This window comes from Eurosta solidaginis, chromosome 3 (genome assembly GCF_040869045.1).
Source record: "Eurosta solidaginis isolate ZX-2024a chromosome 3, ASM4086904v1, whole genome shotgun sequence".
Lineage (NCBI taxonomy): Eukaryota > Metazoa > Arthropoda > Insecta > Diptera > Tephritidae > Eurosta > Eurosta solidaginis.
In genome coordinates, this window is record NC_090321.1 from 244,878,706 (window position 1) to 244,899,719 (window position 21,014).

At 37.7% G+C, this 21,014-nt stretch overlaps 1 protein-coding gene across 27 annotated transcripts in view; it reads right to left on the reverse strand.

Moving 5' to 3' along the window:
- The window catches only part of Trpm (transient receptor potential cation channel, subfamily M), a 793,755-nt gene that overhangs the window by 85,904 nt on the left and 686,837 nt on the right, over positions 1 to 21,014 (reverse strand). For 24 of the 27 annotated variants that reach the window (XM_067775779.1, XM_067775781.1, XM_067775778.1 and 21 more), the window contains 5 exons: positions 15,844 to 16,030; positions 15,294 to 15,483; positions 9,510 to 9,721; positions 9,124 to 9,276; positions 8,377 to 8,448 (listed from right to left, as the gene is read on the reverse strand). In XM_067775779.1, the coding sequence (XP_067631880.1) occupies positions 8,377 to 8,448; positions 9,124 to 9,276; positions 9,510 to 9,721; positions 15,294 to 15,483; positions 15,844 to 16,030 (814 nt within the window). The remainder of the gene's footprint in view (positions 1 to 8,376; positions 8,449 to 9,123; positions 9,277 to 9,509; positions 9,722 to 15,293; positions 15,484 to 15,843; positions 16,031 to 21,014) is intronic. The other 3 variants (XM_067775799.1, XM_067775800.1, XM_067775797.1) reach the window with 1 other exon arrangement.

The window sequence follows — 21,014 nt, forward strand, 5'->3', positions numbered from 1 at the left end:
CACGATTACTTTTGACGAAAGGTCCTAAGTGATCGACGTGAAGGATCCGAAATGGCATGGGATCAGGTTCACTATAATGCAGCCTACCTTCAGCCACACCGTGACGAGATTTGTTGTAGCAACAATCTGGACATGCTGCTAAATAATCTTTAACGTATTTGCGGATTTTAGGAAACCAAAAATGTGTCGAAATTCGTTGGATCGTTTTGTCGAGTGCAAAATGTCCCATTTCGTCATGGCAAGAATGCACTACTCTCCAACGAACTGATTTTGGTACAACGAATCGTAACCCATCTTTCGTACGGCGATATAATCGATGATCCTTAATTTCGTAGTCTTGTCGAATTTGGGCGTCTTGATCTGTTTTCTTCTCTTGCTTAAGTACTGATACTATCGATGATAACGTTGGGTCTTGCAACTGCATTGTCAAGAGCCAGTCTTCGGATGAAGTATTAACTTTCATTACCAACCCAGCCGGTTCTACGTCGTTTGGTGGCTGATCTGGTGCGCGACTCAAAGCGTCGACATGAGCCATACGTGTGCCTTGGCGATGAATTATATCGAAATCAAATTCTAAAAGTTTCATCCACCAACGCGCGATACGAGATTTTAATTCTTTATTAGTTTTGACTTTAGCTATGGCAGAACAGTCCGTTACTAGTCGAAAATGCTTGCCTAGTACATACATTCCAAAGCGTTCGAGGGATTCGACTACGGCGAGTACCTCGAGTTCGTACGCATGATAGTTACTTTCTGCACTCGTGCAATGCCTACTAAAATAAAATACTGGTTTCCACGTTTTATTGTCGTTTGACTGAAGTAGCACACCGGCAAGGCCAACACTACATGCGTCGGTGTGTACTTCATGCTCGGCCATCCTATCGTACAACGCCAGAATTGGAGCGTTGCTTAAACGTTCGATCAAGGTTTCGAATGCTTCTTGTTGTTCACGACCCCATACAAAAGATTCGTTTGATTTCGCGAGAAGTTTCGTTATTGGTTTCGAAATTAGCGCGTATTCCGGTACGAATTTCCGGAAGAACCCAGTTAAACCCAAAAATCGTCTAGTTTCCGTTATACTAGATGGTACTTTAAAGTTTTTGATAGCGATTATTTTCTTTTCTCCCGGTTTTATACCATTTTTATTTATTACGTGGCCTAAATAGTGTATTTCTTCAGCCAGAAAATTACATTTTGAAAAACGTAGTGTTAAACCATTTTCTCGTAAGATATTTAAGAATTTTGTAAGACGTGATAAACCTTCTTTAACCGTTTTACTTGGAATTATGACGTCATCCAAGTATACGAGTATTTCACCCGCTCTCATTTTCGCAATTATTTTATTCATTACTTGTTGGAATACAGAAGGCGCATTTACCAGGCCAAATGGCATTCTATTGTATTCATAGTGCCCATCCGTAGTCACGAAAGCAGTAAACTTTTTCGCACACTCTTCGATTTCTATTTGGTGATATCCCATCCGTAAGTCCAATGTCGTAAAATAACTATTTCCCGATAGTTGTGCGAAATGTTCGTCGATTATTGGCATGGGATATGGGTGTTTCACCGTAATTTTATTTAGCGCTCTATAGTCCACGCATAATCGCGATTCCCCATTGGCTTTTTCAACTAACACGACCGGTGACGCGTAAGGTGATTCCGAATGACGAATTATTCGATTTGTTAATAGTTCAGATACAATATCAGATACTATTTTACGTTTAGCGAACGGCACTCTATATGGCTTTAAAGTTATTGGCTTATCGTTGGTTAATTCGATATTCATTTTCGAGACTGTGCATGTACCTAGGTCGGCCACAGACTCAGAAAATATATCGCGGTTTGCTTCAATAATAGCTTTCAATTCCGATCGTTCATTCGTTGAGATATTCGACACGTTCTCTAATTTCTCGAAACTACACTTGTTGTTTTCTATAACCAGCCTATTTTTGTTATTACAAAACACATCTCTTCCGAGGAGTACATCTTCATCAATGTGATCATCGTTAACCACTAATAATACGGCTTGGTTATAATCAATTCAATTCCAAGTACAACTGAAATGTTTGCTTTACACATATATTCGCCTCCTGCGAATCCTCTTAAGACGCGTTTACATTCTACAAGTTTGCCCACTTTTTCGGCTATAGAATGACGGATTAGCGAACACGTACTACCAGAGTCGATGATAGCTTTTGTTTCGAAATCGTTTACTTTGATTACTTTTGTCAAGTTTGTATCTTGAATTACATCATTTATTTTATTCACTGTCGTATTTGGTTTAGGTTTTGCTTTCGCTTGTTTACAGTTTATTGCTTTATGACCTGTACGTTTACAAGTCTCACATCTTTCGACACGTTGTGGTTCTGAACAATTTATTGAAATATGTCCCGTTTTTAAACAATTATAGCATTTAACCGATTTAGGTGTTTCGCGTTCACCTACTTTAGCGTTTGCTGGTATTTCACGTTCACCAACATTTTTCGTTTGGCTTTTGGACGTAGCCGTATATTCGTCGATTTTCTGTTTATAGTTCAGCGGTTCGTATTTTATGTTATTGTACACCGAATAATTTTGAATATCGCGTAGCAACTTATTGCAATTTTCGTAATCGTTCGAGATCTTTTTACGGAGATCATGGTCGTTAATGCCGTTTATTATGTACCGCGCGATAGCAAATTCAGGAATTCCTCCTTTTGTACCCATCGACAACATTTTGTAATAATAGTCTTGCGGAGATTCGTTACGTTGGCGACGCGTTCGTCCCAATTTTATGTGTATATCCGCGACGTTTTCAACGGTTGCAAAATCAATACAAAATTTTGCGACGAATTCCGACCACGATTTAAAAATATTTTGACAATCAACCCAATATTTCGCATGCCCTTTTAATTTTTGCTGTACGGCGAATAATAATACTTGGTCACTCCACTGATATGCAGTACGTAGCATTTCGATTCTTCTTATAAATTGATTTGCACTTAGTGATGTTTCATTTGACGGGTCGAATTCGGGTAAAAGTGCTATCACTTCATTCACATTACTATACGGATTTTGTCGTATATTTACATTTGAAAATGGATGATTTTGTTGCATATGAGCATGAACACTATTCGACTGCATATTGCTTCTTATATTCGGTTCATTATAAAATCGCGTTTGCGTGAAATTTTCGTCATAACACAACTGAGCATGCCCATTATAAACAGACATGGGTGGCATATAATTTACACTGTGAATATTCTCACTATTCCAATAAGAATTCTCGTTGACTTGCATATACGGGTGCACGTCATTTGCTATTGATATATACGGTGGTTGAATATTTGTACTCATTCGCGATGAATGTGCGTGTGTATATGATACACTAGTTGGCGGCACGCACGTAAGCGGTACCGACACAAATGAATTTATGCAACTTGTAATTTGTTCGGACTGTGGTGACGAACCAACCGACGGACGAAATTCAGATACTACTTGAGTGCTTTTGCTTTGCGTTGGCATTTCACACTCACGTTGCGTTACACTCACTTGCAAATCGGTAATTGTTTTTTCTAATTCATTTATTCTTTGCATTAGCATCGTTTCATTTGCACTCATAAATGTATCATTTGCGTTCGCGTTCGCGGTTTTGTTTACATTTTCATATTCTTCGAGTCGTTCGATTAAAGTGTGTTTTTTTCCCGTCTTTGCAATTCCGCGCTCGCGACATCTGTTGCGCAGATCATTAACTGTCATACTACGAAAGTTCATGTTTTTGTCTAATTAGAAATTGAAAATGCGAGTTCAGCTTTTACGAGTTGAGAAGTTTTGCGATGTTTTAAAATGGTTGAAACGACGCTCTTGCATACAACATAAACACATATATGTTTTAGTATGGGAATATTTTCGCTATCCCTTTCGTTTTTATGATGAAACTCTAAAGTCGTAGAATTTTCAATTTAACCGACCGTTCGTTGCAAACTCGACGCGTTGCACGTTCGTATGTACATATAGACGCATGTACATTTATGTGTGTATGTATACTACCGTTTCTTTTATTTTTTTCGTGTTTTGCAATTTCACAATTTCGACGCAATTTTTCTACTTCTTTGTACGTTTTTCGACACGGTTGGACTTTTTTTCCTCGTACATATGTACATATATGACTATTTACTATGCACGCTTTCGTTTTTCAATGCATTTTATCATTAACACAACACTTCTTTTTATTGTTGCAAAGATTTTTCACATTTGTTATAATATGCTCGAATTATTATTAACGCGACAATCCTTATGTGGCATAGGTTTCGCACACTTCTGATATTATCACGATGGCATATCTACTTACGTTTGTCAGAGTTCCGAATAATTAATTAGACGCACGCTAGTTTATTTAATGTTAAATGAAGAAAGTATTATTATTAGAAATAATAAATATACACTTTAATGTATTATAAGCGAATTATGATTGTGTTAAATACGACGTTTCGTTCTGAAGGTTCGAGACAGACTGCTTCGTCTCGCTCATTTCATTTCTCTCCTCAAATCGTCTTTTACTTAGTTAGAGTTGCCATGTCGGCTGACATTTGTGAATGTGAGCATAAATCTACGCAGTTCTATACAATGGGAACCATTAACGCAGAAACTTACGAAAAAGAGTGTCTTCAAAAATGTTCTTCTCAGATAGTAGGGGTATATGGCATCAACCAACAGCGACCCTGCCAAAGTACCATAACTAGCGTTATATTGGCTGCAACATGGTATGCCTTTTCCATACCGTAACCATAATCAAGAAACCACTAATTATTAAACGGCTATCCAATATTAGATTCGATCAAGCAAATATCAGAACGTCCCAATTAGGCCCATCGTTCACAAATGAATGGCTTTGGCACAATCTTTATGCAAAAGTGGTGTGTTGAAGTTCAAGTGAACATCGCCGAACACCCGCGATTTCTACAAAACCGCTAGTAGTACTTGGTAAGAATAAAGAGGCGACTAAAGCAGCCTATAAGGGGTTAAAGTGGCAAGCTCTAAGTCGGCCAACACTATCCCTCCAACACAATCCATTAAACATATATGAATATCTTGTGATATGCCCCCGAAGTTTAATTTATGGCTTCGTAAAACGGGTGTGTCACTAGCGTAAATCTTTAATTAGCGAAGCGACAGGAAAAAAGATTCCAAAGTTGTTTAATTACATATTTAATTACATATATTGGATTGAGCAGCGCTACGCTAATTTTGATATCAAGAGAAATTTCGATAACCTCTTTTTGAATCAAAAAAAAAAAAATGACAATGTAGCATGATTTGTCATCATCATCATCCTCCTCAACTCCTATTGAGGCATAGGGCCTCGACCACCGACTTAAATCTTATTCTGTGAGGTGCAGTTCTTGTGATGTCATTCCACGTATATCCTGCGTCTTCGAGTTCTTTATCCACAGTTCTGCGCCAAGTTTTCGCAGGTGCACCAGGTCGTCGGCTTCCTTGTGGATTCCATCGCAATGCTTGTCTGACTATATTTACTGGAGGTCTTCTGAGAGTGTGACCAATCCACGACCATTTACGCTTGGTTATTTCTGTGGCAGCTTTAGGTTGATTTGTTCTAGACCATAAGTCGTCATTTGAAATTCTTTCCGGCCATCGAATTTTCAGGATTCGGCACAGACATTTATTAATAAAAACTTGTAGACGTTTCTGAATTGAAGTTGAGCTTTTCCACGTCTCGCAAGCATAAAACAGTACTGATTTAACATTCGAATTAAACAGTCGAAGCTTCGTTTTTAAAGATATTTGGCTGGACCTCCACACGTTTACCAGTTGCCCAAAAACCATTCTTGCTTTGTTTATGCGAAACTGAACGTCCTCATCTGCACCGCTCTTATTTGAGACAATACTACCAAGATAAACAACGGACTCTACACCTCCGATTTCATTGTCGTCAACCGTAAGCATCAATGGCCTTGATGAAATACTATAGCCGCATCTTATGACTTTGGTTTTCACTGTATTGATGCTTAGTCCGGCCTCTTATGCATGTGTGTTGACAGCTTCTAAATTGTGTTGAAGGTCAGTAATTCTGTGGCTTAGCAGACAGACATCGTCTGCATATTCTAAATCCCCTAGCTGAGTGAAAGGCGTCCACTGTACACCGTGTCCACCATTTTCTGCGTTCCTCATAATCTCGCCTAATGCCAAGATAAACAAGAGCGGCGAGAGTATGCATCCCTGTCGCACCCCGCTTTTAATTTCGAAGGGTTCGGAGAGGCACCCATCGTGACTGACCCGGCACTTAAATTCGGCATTCATTGCCTTTATAATGTTGATTATTTTATTGGGCATCCCTCGTTTTCGTAGTATTTCCCAAATATATTTCCTGTCGAGACTATCAAAAGCCTTTTTAAAGTCGATAAAAAGTAAATAAGCTGTTGTTCTGTATTCACAGCATTGTTCAACAATGATTCGGACGGTATTTATTAGATCAACACAGGATCGGTTTTGTCTAAAGCCAAACTGATTTTCTCTTAGAGTTCCGTGCACCGCCTCTTGAATTCGGGACAGTAAGATCGTGGAGAACACTTTGCTAGGAATCGAGAGTAAGGTGATACCTCTGTAGTTGTTACAATCAGAGGTATTTCCCTTTTTTGCGACTTTTACAAGTATGCCTTCATTCCACTGACGAGGGTAGGATTCTTCTTCCCATACCTGACGGAAGATTGGAAGTAAGGTTTCAGCTGCGGTATCTGGATCTGCTATGAGGTATTCAGCATATATGTCATCAGTTCCTGGGGCCTTGCCCGTTTTTAAGGACTTGATTGCGGAAATTATTTCCTTTTTCGTAGGGGGCGCGCTGTTTACCCCATTGAAGTGGGGTTGGTTGTTGTGGTTTGCAGCAATAGTGTTGGAATTTAAGGTCGCTTCACCTACAGGATTATTTAATACTTTCTTGAAGTGTTCCACCCATACACTCATTTGTTGTTCGCTTTCAGTAATAAGATTTCCGTTTAAGTCTTTTACTGGTTTTTGACCACTCCTGTATTTTCCGGTGAGTTCCCTACTAATCTCATAGAGTTCCCTCATATTATTTAATCTGGCTGCCGCTTCAGCTCGACTTGCTAATGTGTCAGCCCATTCCCTCTTGTCTTTTCTAGCAGACTTCTTAATTAGCTTGCATTTTTCTTTATACCTTGCGGATAACTGCCTTGCTTCCTCCGTGTTTCCTCCGCATGATTTGTATCAAGTTTTTTAAATTCTGCGCCAAATATAAAATAGTTTTGAGATTATACTTATTTGAATTTAATATGAGACCATTTTAGGACTATTTCAGGACTACTTGAAAACTGAATATAATTTCTTCGAGGAAATGAGAAACATGTCATAGGTTAAACACAAATAAAGTTAGAAACCATCGTGGCTTGGCCCTTAAATAGGGATTTTGAGGATTTACTACAGCTTTATAATCATTTCTGCACTGTTTCAGTATAGTTTTCCGGGTATTTAGAGGCCTTTTTTGATATAATTTTTTAAATTTAAATTAAAAGTTTAATTCTTATGGTTTATGTCTTCAATGAAAAATAGTGACCAGAAAAAAGAGCTACCAACCCTTTGGCAGTTGCAGTGGCTCTACTTTCTAAATTTGGGTAAAAGTCAATACCTTTAAAGCTGCTGTCATTGTTTCTAGCAACTTATTTCTTTTACAACTAAAGTAACTAGAGTTCCTGAAGAAGAAGCTTAAGCGTTGAAGCGCGTAGGAGAATAAAGGGAAATTTTAGTTTTGTTTTCGAATTTATCGAATAAAAACTTTACATCCAGTAGTTTATTATTACTGATCAAGTATATAAAAGAATTTTAAAAAAAATTTTCCAAAATTTAAATTTGTTTAATAAAAATTGTAATTATTACCGTCTCTTTTATTAAAAAGTTTTTTCAAAATTTAAAGTACTAAATTCTATTATTTTATACTCCATTGCCTTGACTAAATTTAATAGCTTAAGCCACAAAAGAACAATCCACAGCGTATTTTGGTTAGTACGTTGAGGGTTAGTAAAAATTTAGTAGTACACTTACAACAAATTCACAATCAAAACACTCTGAATATATAATTATGCAAATTTTATGTTATATGAACTTTTTATGATGGGATTAACACTAAACACCTACAGATTTTTAGTATTTAGTAAGTATTTGTACAAAATTACAATACATTTGGTATAAAAGGGATATGAGGAAATGCACTCTTCACACACATACACATATATACATAGAATCAATTAAATCCTTCTTGCATTACAAAAATACATTTATAACAGCACGTATAACTAAAACATGATTAAGTAACATTTAAGGAGATAAAGTAAGTATTTTATCAGATTTTTCAGATTTTACTACCTTGTCTGTATTATTGTTACTGCTCATCCTATATTTGAACGATATCGTTCGTTTCGCTTTAGTCAGCGCATTCTATATGAAATATAGTAGTAGATGTATAGTAGAAAAAGTAGTTGGTAGTAGTAGATTTGGAAAATGTTGTAGTAGAAGTGGCGTTTTATTCGTAGTAGAATTGGTAGGTAGTTATTTGTAATAAAAGTAGTTTATTTGTATTATCATTTTTATATATTTTATTGCAGTAGTAGTCGTTATAGTAAGTGCAATTTCAACAGCAACGCAGCAGCAGAACAAATACAATAAAGGTCGGAGGACAAAGTTATATATAGTAAAAAAAGTATTATAGCGACTTAACTAAGTATATACATATGAAAGTTTATTAGATTATAGGTAAGTTGAGAAGGAGTATTAAACTACTTTTTTTAAAAAACTACTTTTTTTTTTAAACCTCCTTTCTTAGATATTTTAAAGCAACCAAAATGGAAAGTTATACCTATTTAGATATTATAAGTTTTCAAGGTAGTAATATTTACTAAACAACATAAAGTTATCTTATGTTGTCTTAACTTTCAAATTTACACAAATAAAATACGCTTAGGAAATTCGCATAAGTTTACTAAAAAGGTTAGGTTAGGCTATAAATTTATTAATATAAAAGGAGTATTTTAGGGGGAATAATTTCAATAACAAAAACTAAAAATAAAAATAGAGCAAACATGTTGCAACATCAAGCCAATATCGAGTACTTACCTCTGCATCGGGTTGGGAACGATCGGAATCGTCGTTGTCTAAATTTTGATTCTCTAAATGCTCTTCTTCCGTTTGTGGCATTTGTTGTAACTCTTCTTTGGATTTGAAATCTAAATGTCTTATATAAATAGGTATCAAAAGACCTAATATAACCTGAGAAGTTGGGGAATAGATACAAAATTTTTTTAAGTGTGATAAAAGCCAATTTTAGCGGTATTTTATATTGATTTATTGTGAAAGTTTTTTCTTATATATGCAGTGAATGTACTTATAAAACTATTCTGGTTAAACGTTTTTTGTTTTTTTAACTTTAGTTTATTCTTTATCACTAGCCATGTAAATTCTGATTTTAAGCAAAAACAAATATTTCATATCACTACACTCACCTTAAAATTTGTATTTTTACGCGTTCGCAAGCCGCCCATCCACAAATCGGCCAATATCACTTGACTGCTTGGGTGCGCTAAAAGTGCACGATGATTGGCGGCTACCGCCAACGAAAGGCAACTTTGGTTCGACCATGAATGCAATTCACAGGTAAGCAGTCGTTGAGCCTTCTCCCCATCTGTGCGATAACTAAAATCTAGTAATTTGATGCCTTTACAAGAAAACAATATAGAGCAAACCAAAACAAACAAAATATATAAATGATTGAGTAGTTTTTAAGTAAGAGGAAATGAAGAAAAGCTACCGAACAAAAATGTGCCGAATAATGGGAGAAAATAATGATTGAAAACGTATTGAAATGTGGTTACCTAACGTAATAAATTCAAGTGCCTGCCACTCCAAGTGGTTAGTTGCTAAAAGAGCCAGCTGCAGAAAGTCAACTGCCCTTCTGTTTTTTTTTATACTCAGTTGAGCAGAGCTCACAGAGTATATTAAGTTTGATTGGATAACGGTTGGTTGTACATATATAAAGGAATCGAGATAGATATAGACTTCCATATATCAAAATAATCAGGATCGAAAAAAAATTTGATTGAGCCATGTCCGTCCGTCCGTCCGTCCGTCCGTTAACACGATAACTTGAGTAAATTTTGAGGTATCTTGATGAAATTTGGTATGTAGGTTCCTGAGCGCTCATCTCAGATCGCTATTTAAAATGAACGATATCGGACTATAACCACGCCCACTTTTTCGATATCGAAAATTTCGAAAAACCGAAAAAGTGCGATAATTCATTACAAAAGACAGATAAAGCGACGAAACTTGGTAGATGGGTTGAGGTTATGACGCAGAATAGAAAATTAGTAAGATTTTGGACAATGGGCGTGGCACCGCCCACTTTAACAAGAAGGTAATTTAAAAGTTTTGCAAGCTGTAATTTGGCAGTCGTTGAAGATATCATGATGAAATTTGGCAGAAACGTTACTACTATTACTATATATGTGCTAAATAAAAATTAGCAAAATTGGATGAAGAACACGCCCACTTTTTAAAAAAACATTTTTTAAAATTCAAATTTTAACAAAAAATTTAATATCTTTACTGTATATAAGTAAATTAAGTAAAAATTCAACTCCAGTAATGATATGATGCAACAAAACACAAAAATAAAAGAAAATTTCAAAATGGGCGTGGCTCCGCCCATTTTAATTTAGTTTGTCTAAAATACTTTTATTGCCATAAGTCGAACAAAAATTTACCAATCCTTCTCAAATTTGGTAGAAGCATAGATTCTATGACGGTAACTGTTCTCTGTGAAAATGGGCGAAATCGGTGGAAGCCACGCCCAGTTTTTATACACAGTCCACCGTCTGTCCTTCCGCTCGACCGTTAACACAATAACTTGAGCAAAATCCGATATATCTTTACTAAACTTAGCCCACGTACTTACCTAAACTCACTTTATCTTGGTATAAAAAATGGCCGAAATCCGACCATAACCACGCCCACTTTATCGATATCGAAAATTACGAAAAATGAAAAAAATGCCATAATTCTATACCAAATACGAAAAAAGGGATGAAACATGGTAACTGGATTTGTTTATTGACGCAAAATATAACTTTGGAAAAAACTTTGTAAAATGGGTGTGACACCTACCATATTAAGTAGAAGAAAATGAAAAAGTTCTACAAAGCGAAATCAACAGCCCTTGGACTCTTGGCAGGAATACTGTTAGTGGTATTGCATATATAAATAAATTAACAGTACCCGACAGATGTATTTCTGGATCACCTGGTCAAAATTTGGTCGATATCGCGAGAACGCCTTCACATATACATCTAAGGGCCACTCGCTTTTAAAACCCTCATTAATACCTTTAATTTGATATCCATATCGTACAAACACATACTAGAGTCACCCCTGTCCCACCCTAATGGCGATATCTCGAAAAGGCGTCCACCTATAGACCTAATGCCCACTCCCTCTTAAAATGCTCAGTAACACCTTTCGTTTGATACCCATATCGTACAAACATTCTAGAGTCACCCCTGGCCCACCCTAATGGCGATATCTCGAAAAGGCGTCCACCTATAGACCTTATATCCACTCCCTCTTAAAATGCTCAGTAACACCTTTCGTTTGATACCCATATCGTACAAACATTCTAGAGTCACCCCTGGCCCACCCTAATGGCGATATCTCGAAAAGGCGTCCACCTATAGACCTAATGCCCACTCCCTCTTAAAATGCTCAGTAACACCTTTCGTTTGATACCCATATCGTACAAACATTCTAGAGTCACACCTGGCCCACCCTAATGGCGATATCTCGAAAAGGCGTCCACCTATAGACCTAATTCCGACTCCCTCTTAAAATGCTCAGTAATACCTTTCGTTTGATACCCATATCGTACAAACATTCTAGAGTCACCCTTGGTCCACCTTTATGGCGATATCTCGAAAAGGCGTCCACCTATAGAACTAAGGATTACTCCCTTTTAAAATACTCATTACCACCTTTCATTTGATACCCATATCGTACAAAAACATTCTAGAGTCACCCTGGCCCACCCTAATGGCGATATCTCGAAAAGGCGTCCACCTATGCACCTAATGCCCACTCCCTCTTAAAATGCTCAGTAACACCTTTCGTTTGATACCCATATCGTACAAACATTCTAGAGTCACCCTTGGTCCACCTTTATGGCGATATCTCGAAAAGGCGTCCACCTATAGAACTAAGGATTACTCCCTTTTAAAATACTCCTTACCACCTTTCATTTGATACCCATATCGTACAAACACATTCTAGAGTCACCCCTGGCCCACCCTAATGGCGATATCTCGAAAAGGCGTCCACCTATTGACCTAATGCCCACTCCCTCTTAAAATGCTCAGTAACACTTTTCGTTTGATACCCATATCGTACAAACACATGGGTATCAACCATATCGTACAAACATTCTAGAGTAACACCTGGCCCACCCTAATGGCGATATCTCGAAAAGGCGTCCACCTATAGACCTAATTCCGACTCCCTCTTAAAATGCTCAGTAATACCTTTCGTTTGATACCCATATCGTACAAACATTCTAGAGTCACCCCTGGCCCACCCTAATGGCGATATCTCGAAAGGGCGTCCACCTGTAGACCTAATGCCCACTCCCTCTTAAAATGCTCAGTAACACCTTTCGTTTGATGCCCATATCGTACAAACACATTCTAGAGTCACCCCTGGCCCACCCTAATGACGATATCTCGAAAAGGCGTCCACCTATAGACCTCATGCCCACTCCCTCTTAAAATGCTCAGTAACACCCTTCGTTTGATACCCATATCGTACAAACATTCTAGAGTGTCCCTTGGCCCACCTTTATGGCGATATCTCGAAAAGAGTCCACCTATAGAACTAAGGATTACTCCCTTTTAAAATACTCATTACCATCTTTCGTTTGATACCCATATCATACAAACACATTCTAGAGTCACCCCTGGCCCACCCTAATGGCGACATTTCGAAAAGCCGTCCCCCTATAGACCTAATGCCCACTCCCTCTTAAAATGCTCAGTAACACTTTTCGTTTGATACCCATATCGTACAAACATTCTAGAGTCACCCCTGGCCCACCATAATGGCGATATCTCGAAAAGGCGTCCACCTATAGACCTAATGCCCACTCTAAAATGCTCAGCAACACCTTTCATTTGATTCCCATATCGTACAAACACATTCTAGAGACACCCCTGGTCCACCTTTATGGCGATATCTCGAAACGGCGTCCACCTATGGAACTAAGGATCACTCCTTTTCAAAATACTCATTAACAGCTTTCATTTGATACCCATATCTTACAAACATATTCTAGAGTCACCCCTGGTCCACCTTTATGGCGATTTCTCGAAAAGGCGTTCACCTATAGAACTAAAGCCCATTCCCTTTTAAAATACTCATTACCACCTTTCATTTGATACCCATATCGTACAAACACATTCTAGAGTCACCCCTGGTCCACCTTAATGGGGACATTTCGAAAAGGCGTCCACCGATAGACCTAAGGCCCACTCCCTCTTAAAATGCTCAGTAGCACCTTTCATTTGATACCCATATCGTACAAACAAATTCTAGAGTCAGCCCTGGTCCACCTTTATGGCGATATCCCTAAATGGCGTCCATACATAGAACTATGGCCTACTCTCTCTTAAAATACTCTTTAATACCTTTCATTTGATACACATGTCATACAACCACATTCCAGGGTTACCCCAGGTTCATTTTCCTTATTTTGTCTCCATAGCTCTCAACTGAGTATGTAATGTTCGGTTACACCCGAACTTAGCCTTCCTTACTTGTTTTTTTTTATAAACAAATATCTCCTAACTAAGCACTTCCTCTAACAATAGACACTTAAGTGCAGACAAAGTGTGCTTCAAAATGCAAGTGCTTGTATGGAGGCTAACAAAGGACCGATAAAAATTGGTTCGGTAAAAAGCAATATTTTAATATTTGCGTTCAGACCTAATATGACCATTTTACCTCACGATATTTGCGTCTTCTACTCTATTACGCAGCTTTCAAAAAAGCTCTCGGTATGTGCATTTGTAATTTCTCTCAATCCGCACAGCTTGATTCTCTTCACTTTCAAAAATAATATTAAATAGCGGCCTAATAAACTAGACTATTATAGCACTACTAACTGCAGTATAAAATGATGTCATACTCTTAATGCTTCTTATAATGACGTTAAAAAGGGACCACATTCTATAGCAACTGAAATACGTTTAAATTGGCTTACATGCCTCAGTAATATCTGCATGTTACCATCACGTTTCCAACTATCCAGTCGCCTAATTACTTCGGTAAGTTTCTCTCCATCTTAGTTTTAGATAAAGAGACAGTTTACGGCAGTTGCTATTTTGGCTACGGATATCTTGAAGCTTTGATCATGACAAAAAATAGTCGAGAAGCCGTTAATTGACCGATATTTTGGAACCTATAGCTTCAGCAGGCTTTTACTTCTCTCTAAGTGTTATGCATCTACGAAAACAAAAAAACATATCAAATATATTTAATGTTATCTTAAAATATGTATGAAGAAAACGGAAATAGCATACAAGACTTTTCAAAAATGACAGATCACAGAATTTGATGGAAGAACGTGCAACCATAGAATTTGTTTCAAATACGCAATGTCTCAGAGTTTGGTTTGTAAAAGATTTGTCTCGGAATTTTTTCATAAGCGCCCTATGTCTACTCAAAAAGTATTATTATTGTATAAGTTAAATAAGGCCTTCTTCAAATGAGATAGAACGTTTTAGAAAAAAACTCTGAGCTAGGACGTTGATCAAACAAATTCCGATGCAAAGCGATTTTTAAAAGTTTGGTGAGATATTTCGTTTTGGAAAAGCAGCCTAGGAGGGATGATCTTCCAGTCAGCAGTCGACATGCAGGCCTTTTCAAACTATACGAAAAAATCAAAAAGTTGCCTCATGTAATTTGGTTTTCTTCTCACAAGTTGATTATTTTTCTCTTTGGCATGCCATTTCACTAATGATTTTCTTGTCAGCCTTTAATGTTTAGAAACAAAGCAAAGTATCATATGATGATGCCAAAATATATTCCACTTCTGAATTATTCGACAGCACATAACATATTATCAAATTACGGAACTTTTGTTAATATCCACAAATGATGAGTTCCGCTCTACCAAAGTCATATAACTCACGCCTAACCATCAAACTACACCCGCGCAAGCAGGCATACTTATATTCATTTGTGCATACCCTTATTTTCGAATTCCTTTGCATATTGACGCAATTCATCATAGATTTCGGTATCTAAATCATCTTCAGCGGCCTCGTGCGCCATAGCCTTGTAAAGTTTGCAGGCAACCAACGATTTTGCCAACGCCTCCTCGCCATGCGTCCACATAAGCAAAGCCATTTGCTGGCGCTTCGTGAGCACTGCCCAAATCTAAAGTGAAAGATTCAGAGAGTAATAATGGTTAGAAGTGGTACAAGATACTCATACATTTGTACGTATAAATTAGTGGGGAAAAAGTTATTGTATAAAAAAGTACAAAACTTTGCAAGCGGCGCAAGTGCTTCTTGTGTGCTGTGGTGATGAGACAATTTGTATATCCTTCACTTCATCTCACATCAGTCACACCGCTGTATGAAAATATTTTATTTTGGCATTTAACTTATGATGCTTTAAAATACGAAATTTAGAAAATTTCTACAAATTTCACGCACTTGAGCAGCTAACAAATGTTCACTCTACTGGTCTGCTATACGGCATCAGACAAGACAAATAAGGAAGAGAGAGACTTACCAATAACTCATTGAAGGGAAATTCAAATAGCGCCATTTCCGTTGTAAATGGCAGTAAACCGGTAACTAAACTCAATGAATTTGCACCAGCATAACGTTGATAAGTTGAGGATTTTCGGTGTGCATTGGCATAACTATTCATTACTTTGGCGTAAATCGGACGAAATTTTCTGCGCGTATAATATGAGCTGTAAAAAAAAATAGAAAGTGGGAAGTTGTTAACAATAAGGTAATATGAGCAAATGGTAGAAAATTCAAAGCAATAATATCCATTTGAAAATAATATTTATGGTTTATGCTCTGTGTATTAAAAGGAAGCGGGAACCTTATTACATGGTAGATTTTCTCGACGCTGCACAGTGGTCGGTCTTATATGTAGTTGGTGGCCAAAAATACTTCCAGTAGAGATATCAACGTGAAACTTTGGTCACGCCTTTACAAATATGCTAGAATTATTTTTTCATAAAATTGGTGCGGGTGATACCTTTTTACCGACCCACAACCGCCCTCTTTCACCGCATGCATACAAAAAGTAAGTAGATGTAGGGGGAAAAGTGGTAAGATGTATCTATAGCAAATACAATGTTTAATAGGATTAAATAAAGAAATTAAAGTTACTAAAAGATCTTGCATACATAACAATAACAAAACGACAAAGACACACAAAAGTTTACATTTGCATATCGTCGTTTGGATAAAATAATGTCGTATGTTAATTTTGAGCACATATTACATACGATAATAATTTATCAGGGTGGCGCTCTCAGAAAACTGCCGCAAAACATAGTTAGTGGCAGGAAGTGGCAGCTGATATTAACACTTTAGAATCTTAAAACTTTGGCTAATAATAAGATATAAGTCCTAATGTGAGGATCGGTGCGGAACCGAACTAAAACTTTAGCTGAAATTGAAATACTTGTGCAAAAAAACACTAATAAAAGCACTGGTGAAATGTTAAATTACAAAAAAAAAAAGACAACAAGCTGAAGACAGGAAGAGAGTCAGCAAATACCACCAAAATCCGAAGCAGTCATCTGGGCAAAGGTTGATAGAGATTGTGGGACAAACAAATTGTGGGTTGTAGAAGCAGCAAACACATCAGCACTGTAGGAAAAACCCTGGCTATGACAAAACAAGATGGACGTATTCCGGTAAGAGTACTCAATCAGTTCAAGTCACCACACAAACTGACCAAAGGAGCTATTTTGGGAAGATGCCAAGCGGCTGAAGTAGTTATTAACTGTGAACAGCTCCAGGAACACAGCTGATTCAAAATTCCTGCCTTGGTCAGAATGTAACTCCATTGGTACACCATACCGTGGTTTCCCAATTGTTTGTATGCGGTAGATGACATCACTGATTCTCTTCAAAACTCTATACGGGCCTTCCCAACTGCACCGATATTTGGATGGAACACCTTTTCGCCGGTGAGGGTTGTATAGTAGTACCAAATCTCCCTTCCCGAAACCTTCCGAATTATTTTCCTTGTCGTACCTGTTTTTCATCTTACTACTCATTATCCTGGGCCGTTCCTTCACACTCTGTTGTTTGGCCAATGAACTACTTCGTAGAGCTTGCGCTTGACGGATTGGCTTCGCATAATCAGTATCGTTCCCACGTACCACAACAGTAGTGCGCCCGGCTTGAAACTACCGTCGCACTCTTTCTTGAAAATTCTTTCCTTCGTTTCAGTGCGTCCGTTCGGATTTGTCAATGCCACTGTTTCTGTCGCAGGTATCTTTGATTTTGTTTTCTTTGGCCCATTCGTTCCATCAATTTTTACCGTTGACTTCCGTGGTCTTTGTCGAGTCTTCTCCACCAGTACTCGCTTACTGCTGAACCCTCTCGCCAAACTGAAGTTAAGCGGTATATCCTGGTTCTTGATGTCATGGTCAACTAAGAAGTCCACTCCCAATATGACTTCATCAACGATCTCTGCCACAACGAATTTGTGTAGAACCATGACCTCCCCAATTAAGACTTCACATACCACTTCTCCCTGGACTTGGTTATACTCGCCAGTAATCGTACGCAATCTTGCTCCAGGTAATGGCTTTACTCTCCTGTTGACCAAATCGGATCGGATTAAAGAATGAGATGCGCCCGTATCTACAGTCAGTACACGCTCGTTGCCATCCATATTTCCTTTGACGGAAAGACTGCTCGATATCCTTCCAGCTTGCGAGATAGGTATCACACGACATTCAATAGCTGGGGCAAGTTCTCGATCTTTACATTTGACTCGCTCTTGCTTATCTGTCAATGACGTGCAATGTGACTTGGGTTACCGCACTGAAGGGATTACAACAAAAAAATGCCGGAGTTATGAAGTGTTTCAAGAAGGAAAAGAAAAATTCTCTCTCTATCCGGAGATATTTGCAGTCGAAGTTGGCAATTTTCATGTGGTTGTTGTGCACTGAAAAAAATTATGTGTGCAAAGGGATTTTGCATGCATTTAATTTTGATCCCACCCCATTGCTGGACCGGCCAGGGTAATTTTTTATAAGCGTCGTTCTCACTTCACCTCTAACTGTATCTGCAAGGCAGACACATTTTCTTTGATAAGCCTTTCGTGGCGGAAATACACTTGGAGTGCTTGCCAAATCAATACCATTTGGTGACCCGCTTACAAAAACTGTCTTCTAATTGAAAAAAAACTTACTTCTAAAATATTGCCGGGGTGTGAGGCAGAGCACGCTACCACCAGACTCCAGCTCATTAGACATACTGAGTGATAACTGAGGAGAAAGTGAAGTTAATAGTTGAGTCAAGATCTTAAAACTCACATTTTACTAAATTAAGCCGGTCAAAAGCGAGTAAAGACTTTACTTACTTACTTAATTGGCGCTTAACCGTCTAAACGGCTATGGCCGTCCAACAGTAATGACCTAAAGTGATTAAATTAACAAAATATCACAAAAAAAAACCGAATCCGGCAAAAAAGTTAACAAACAATCAAAGCCATTTTGGAGCACCCCTTCAGGCTTAGTTTCCTCGAAAGCGGTGCTATATAGCGGCCGCTCTGTACGGACTTTGGAGGAAAGCAAGCCTTTATACTAATATATAAATTGCAGAAATATTTTTTAACACAAAAGATAAAATAAATCATACAAATCAATAAAAGATTACAAGAGCGTAAATGAATTATAAGTGGAAGGATATCTACTCAGCAAAAGGACGACAAAATCGCTTATATTAAGCTCGTGGAATCACTAACAGGTCGTTAACACCTCACACTTTCGCTATAAAAAAGGTCAAACAAATGAAAAACGCAAATGAATTTATTATTTTAAATGTTACTGCGAACTTATTTATTTAAGGCTTTTAAAAGCTTTTAACATAATCAATGCTTTGAATATTTGCAATGAATCGTAAACTATACCCTTTTTGAACGGCTTTTAAAATACAGGGTGACTAAGCTGGGCAAATTCTACCTGAGAGTAAATTTATGAGAAGTATCTCCGCCTTGTAGCACAGATTCGCTGTACTGTGTTCATGTCAATAACATATTCGACGCCTAACGCCTACTAATATCCATCATCCTCATGAGATCAATTTCTTAGACACCCTTTTTGGGGCTAACTTAATTCAGATTAACCACTTCGTTAACCAGTTAAATAATATCTTGGACCTTATTTTTGTTGATGAGAATCTAATTACTCACTTGACCGAATGTACGTCTCCTATTTATAAGTCTGATATGCATCATGTACCATTAGAACTCTTCGACCTGGTGCCGAACAACAACATTAATAATACTGTCCGCTCCTATAATTTCAAGGATGCAAATTATGATACTCTTAACTCACTCATATCTGAAACTGATTGGAACTTTATTTTCTTTACTAAAAACCCTGCTGAATGCTTCGATGCCTTCCTGCTTGCGTTGTCAGACATCTTCATTACGAATCTCGCTTTATTACCGGTTAAAGTTCACAAACTACCCTGGTACACTACTAGGTTAAAAAAACTGAAAAATCAAAGAAATAAGTACCATAAATTATATAAAGCGACTTTCGACATTTCTTTTAAAGATCAGTATACCTATTATATGATTCAGTTCAATGTTCTTGATAAGTTCTTATACAGTAAATACATTTCCCGATTTGAGGATAAGTTAAAAGCAACTCCTAAATCTTTTTGGAACTATGTTCGGTCTAAGAAAGGTTGTACTAACAACCCAACCTGTGTGAAATTTAACGATACCAGTTCAGAGAGCCTGGCTGCTTCAGTAAATCTTTTTGCTGATTTTTTCAAATCTACATTTGTTGTTTATGCGGATGATATTAACAAAAGGTATCGCGGCCACCGTGGTGTGATGGTTGCGTGCTCCGCCTATCACACCGTATGCCCTGGGTTCAACTCCCGGGCAAAGCAACATCAAAATTTTAGAAATAAGATTTTTCAATTAGAAGAAAATTTTTCTAAGTGGGGTCGCCCCTCGGCAGTGTCTGGCAAGCGCTTCGATTGTATTTCTGCCATGAAAAGCTCTCAGTGAAAACTCATCTGCCTTGCAGATGCCGTTCGGAGTCGGCATAAAACATGTAGGTCCCGTCCGGCCAATTTGTAGGGAAAAATCAAGAGGAGCACGACGCAAATTGGAAGAGAAGCTCGGCCTTAGATCTCTTCGGAGGTTATCGCGCCTTACATTTATTTATTTATTGACGATTTAAAACTCTTCCGTAAGATCACCAGTATTTCTGATGCTTTGAGTCTCCAGGAAGATCTGAATGCTATTAACGATTGGGCTTCACAAACTAATCTGCGACTCAACATTAGTAAATGCTGTAACATAACGTTTAGTAAGTCAATGAATATCCTTTCCTCCGTGTATTTGATCTCAAACGTAACACTTGCCTCAGTTGATGAGTTTCGTGATCTTGGCGTAATTTTTGATTCGTCATTTACCTTTGCTAATCATGTTAACTTTCTTATACCAAAAGCTTATACCAACTTAGCTTTCTTACGACGATATGCGAAGGATTTCAAAGACACGTATACCAGCAAGATTTTTATAACTCCTTAGTACGTTAAAAGTCATTTGGAATCCGATATACTCTTTAAGAATTGAAAGAGTTCAGGGGAATTTCATGCGGTTTGCTCTTCAACCTCTACACTTTGATAATCCCATGCCACCCTACAATACGAGATGCATGCTTATCAATGTCTTGC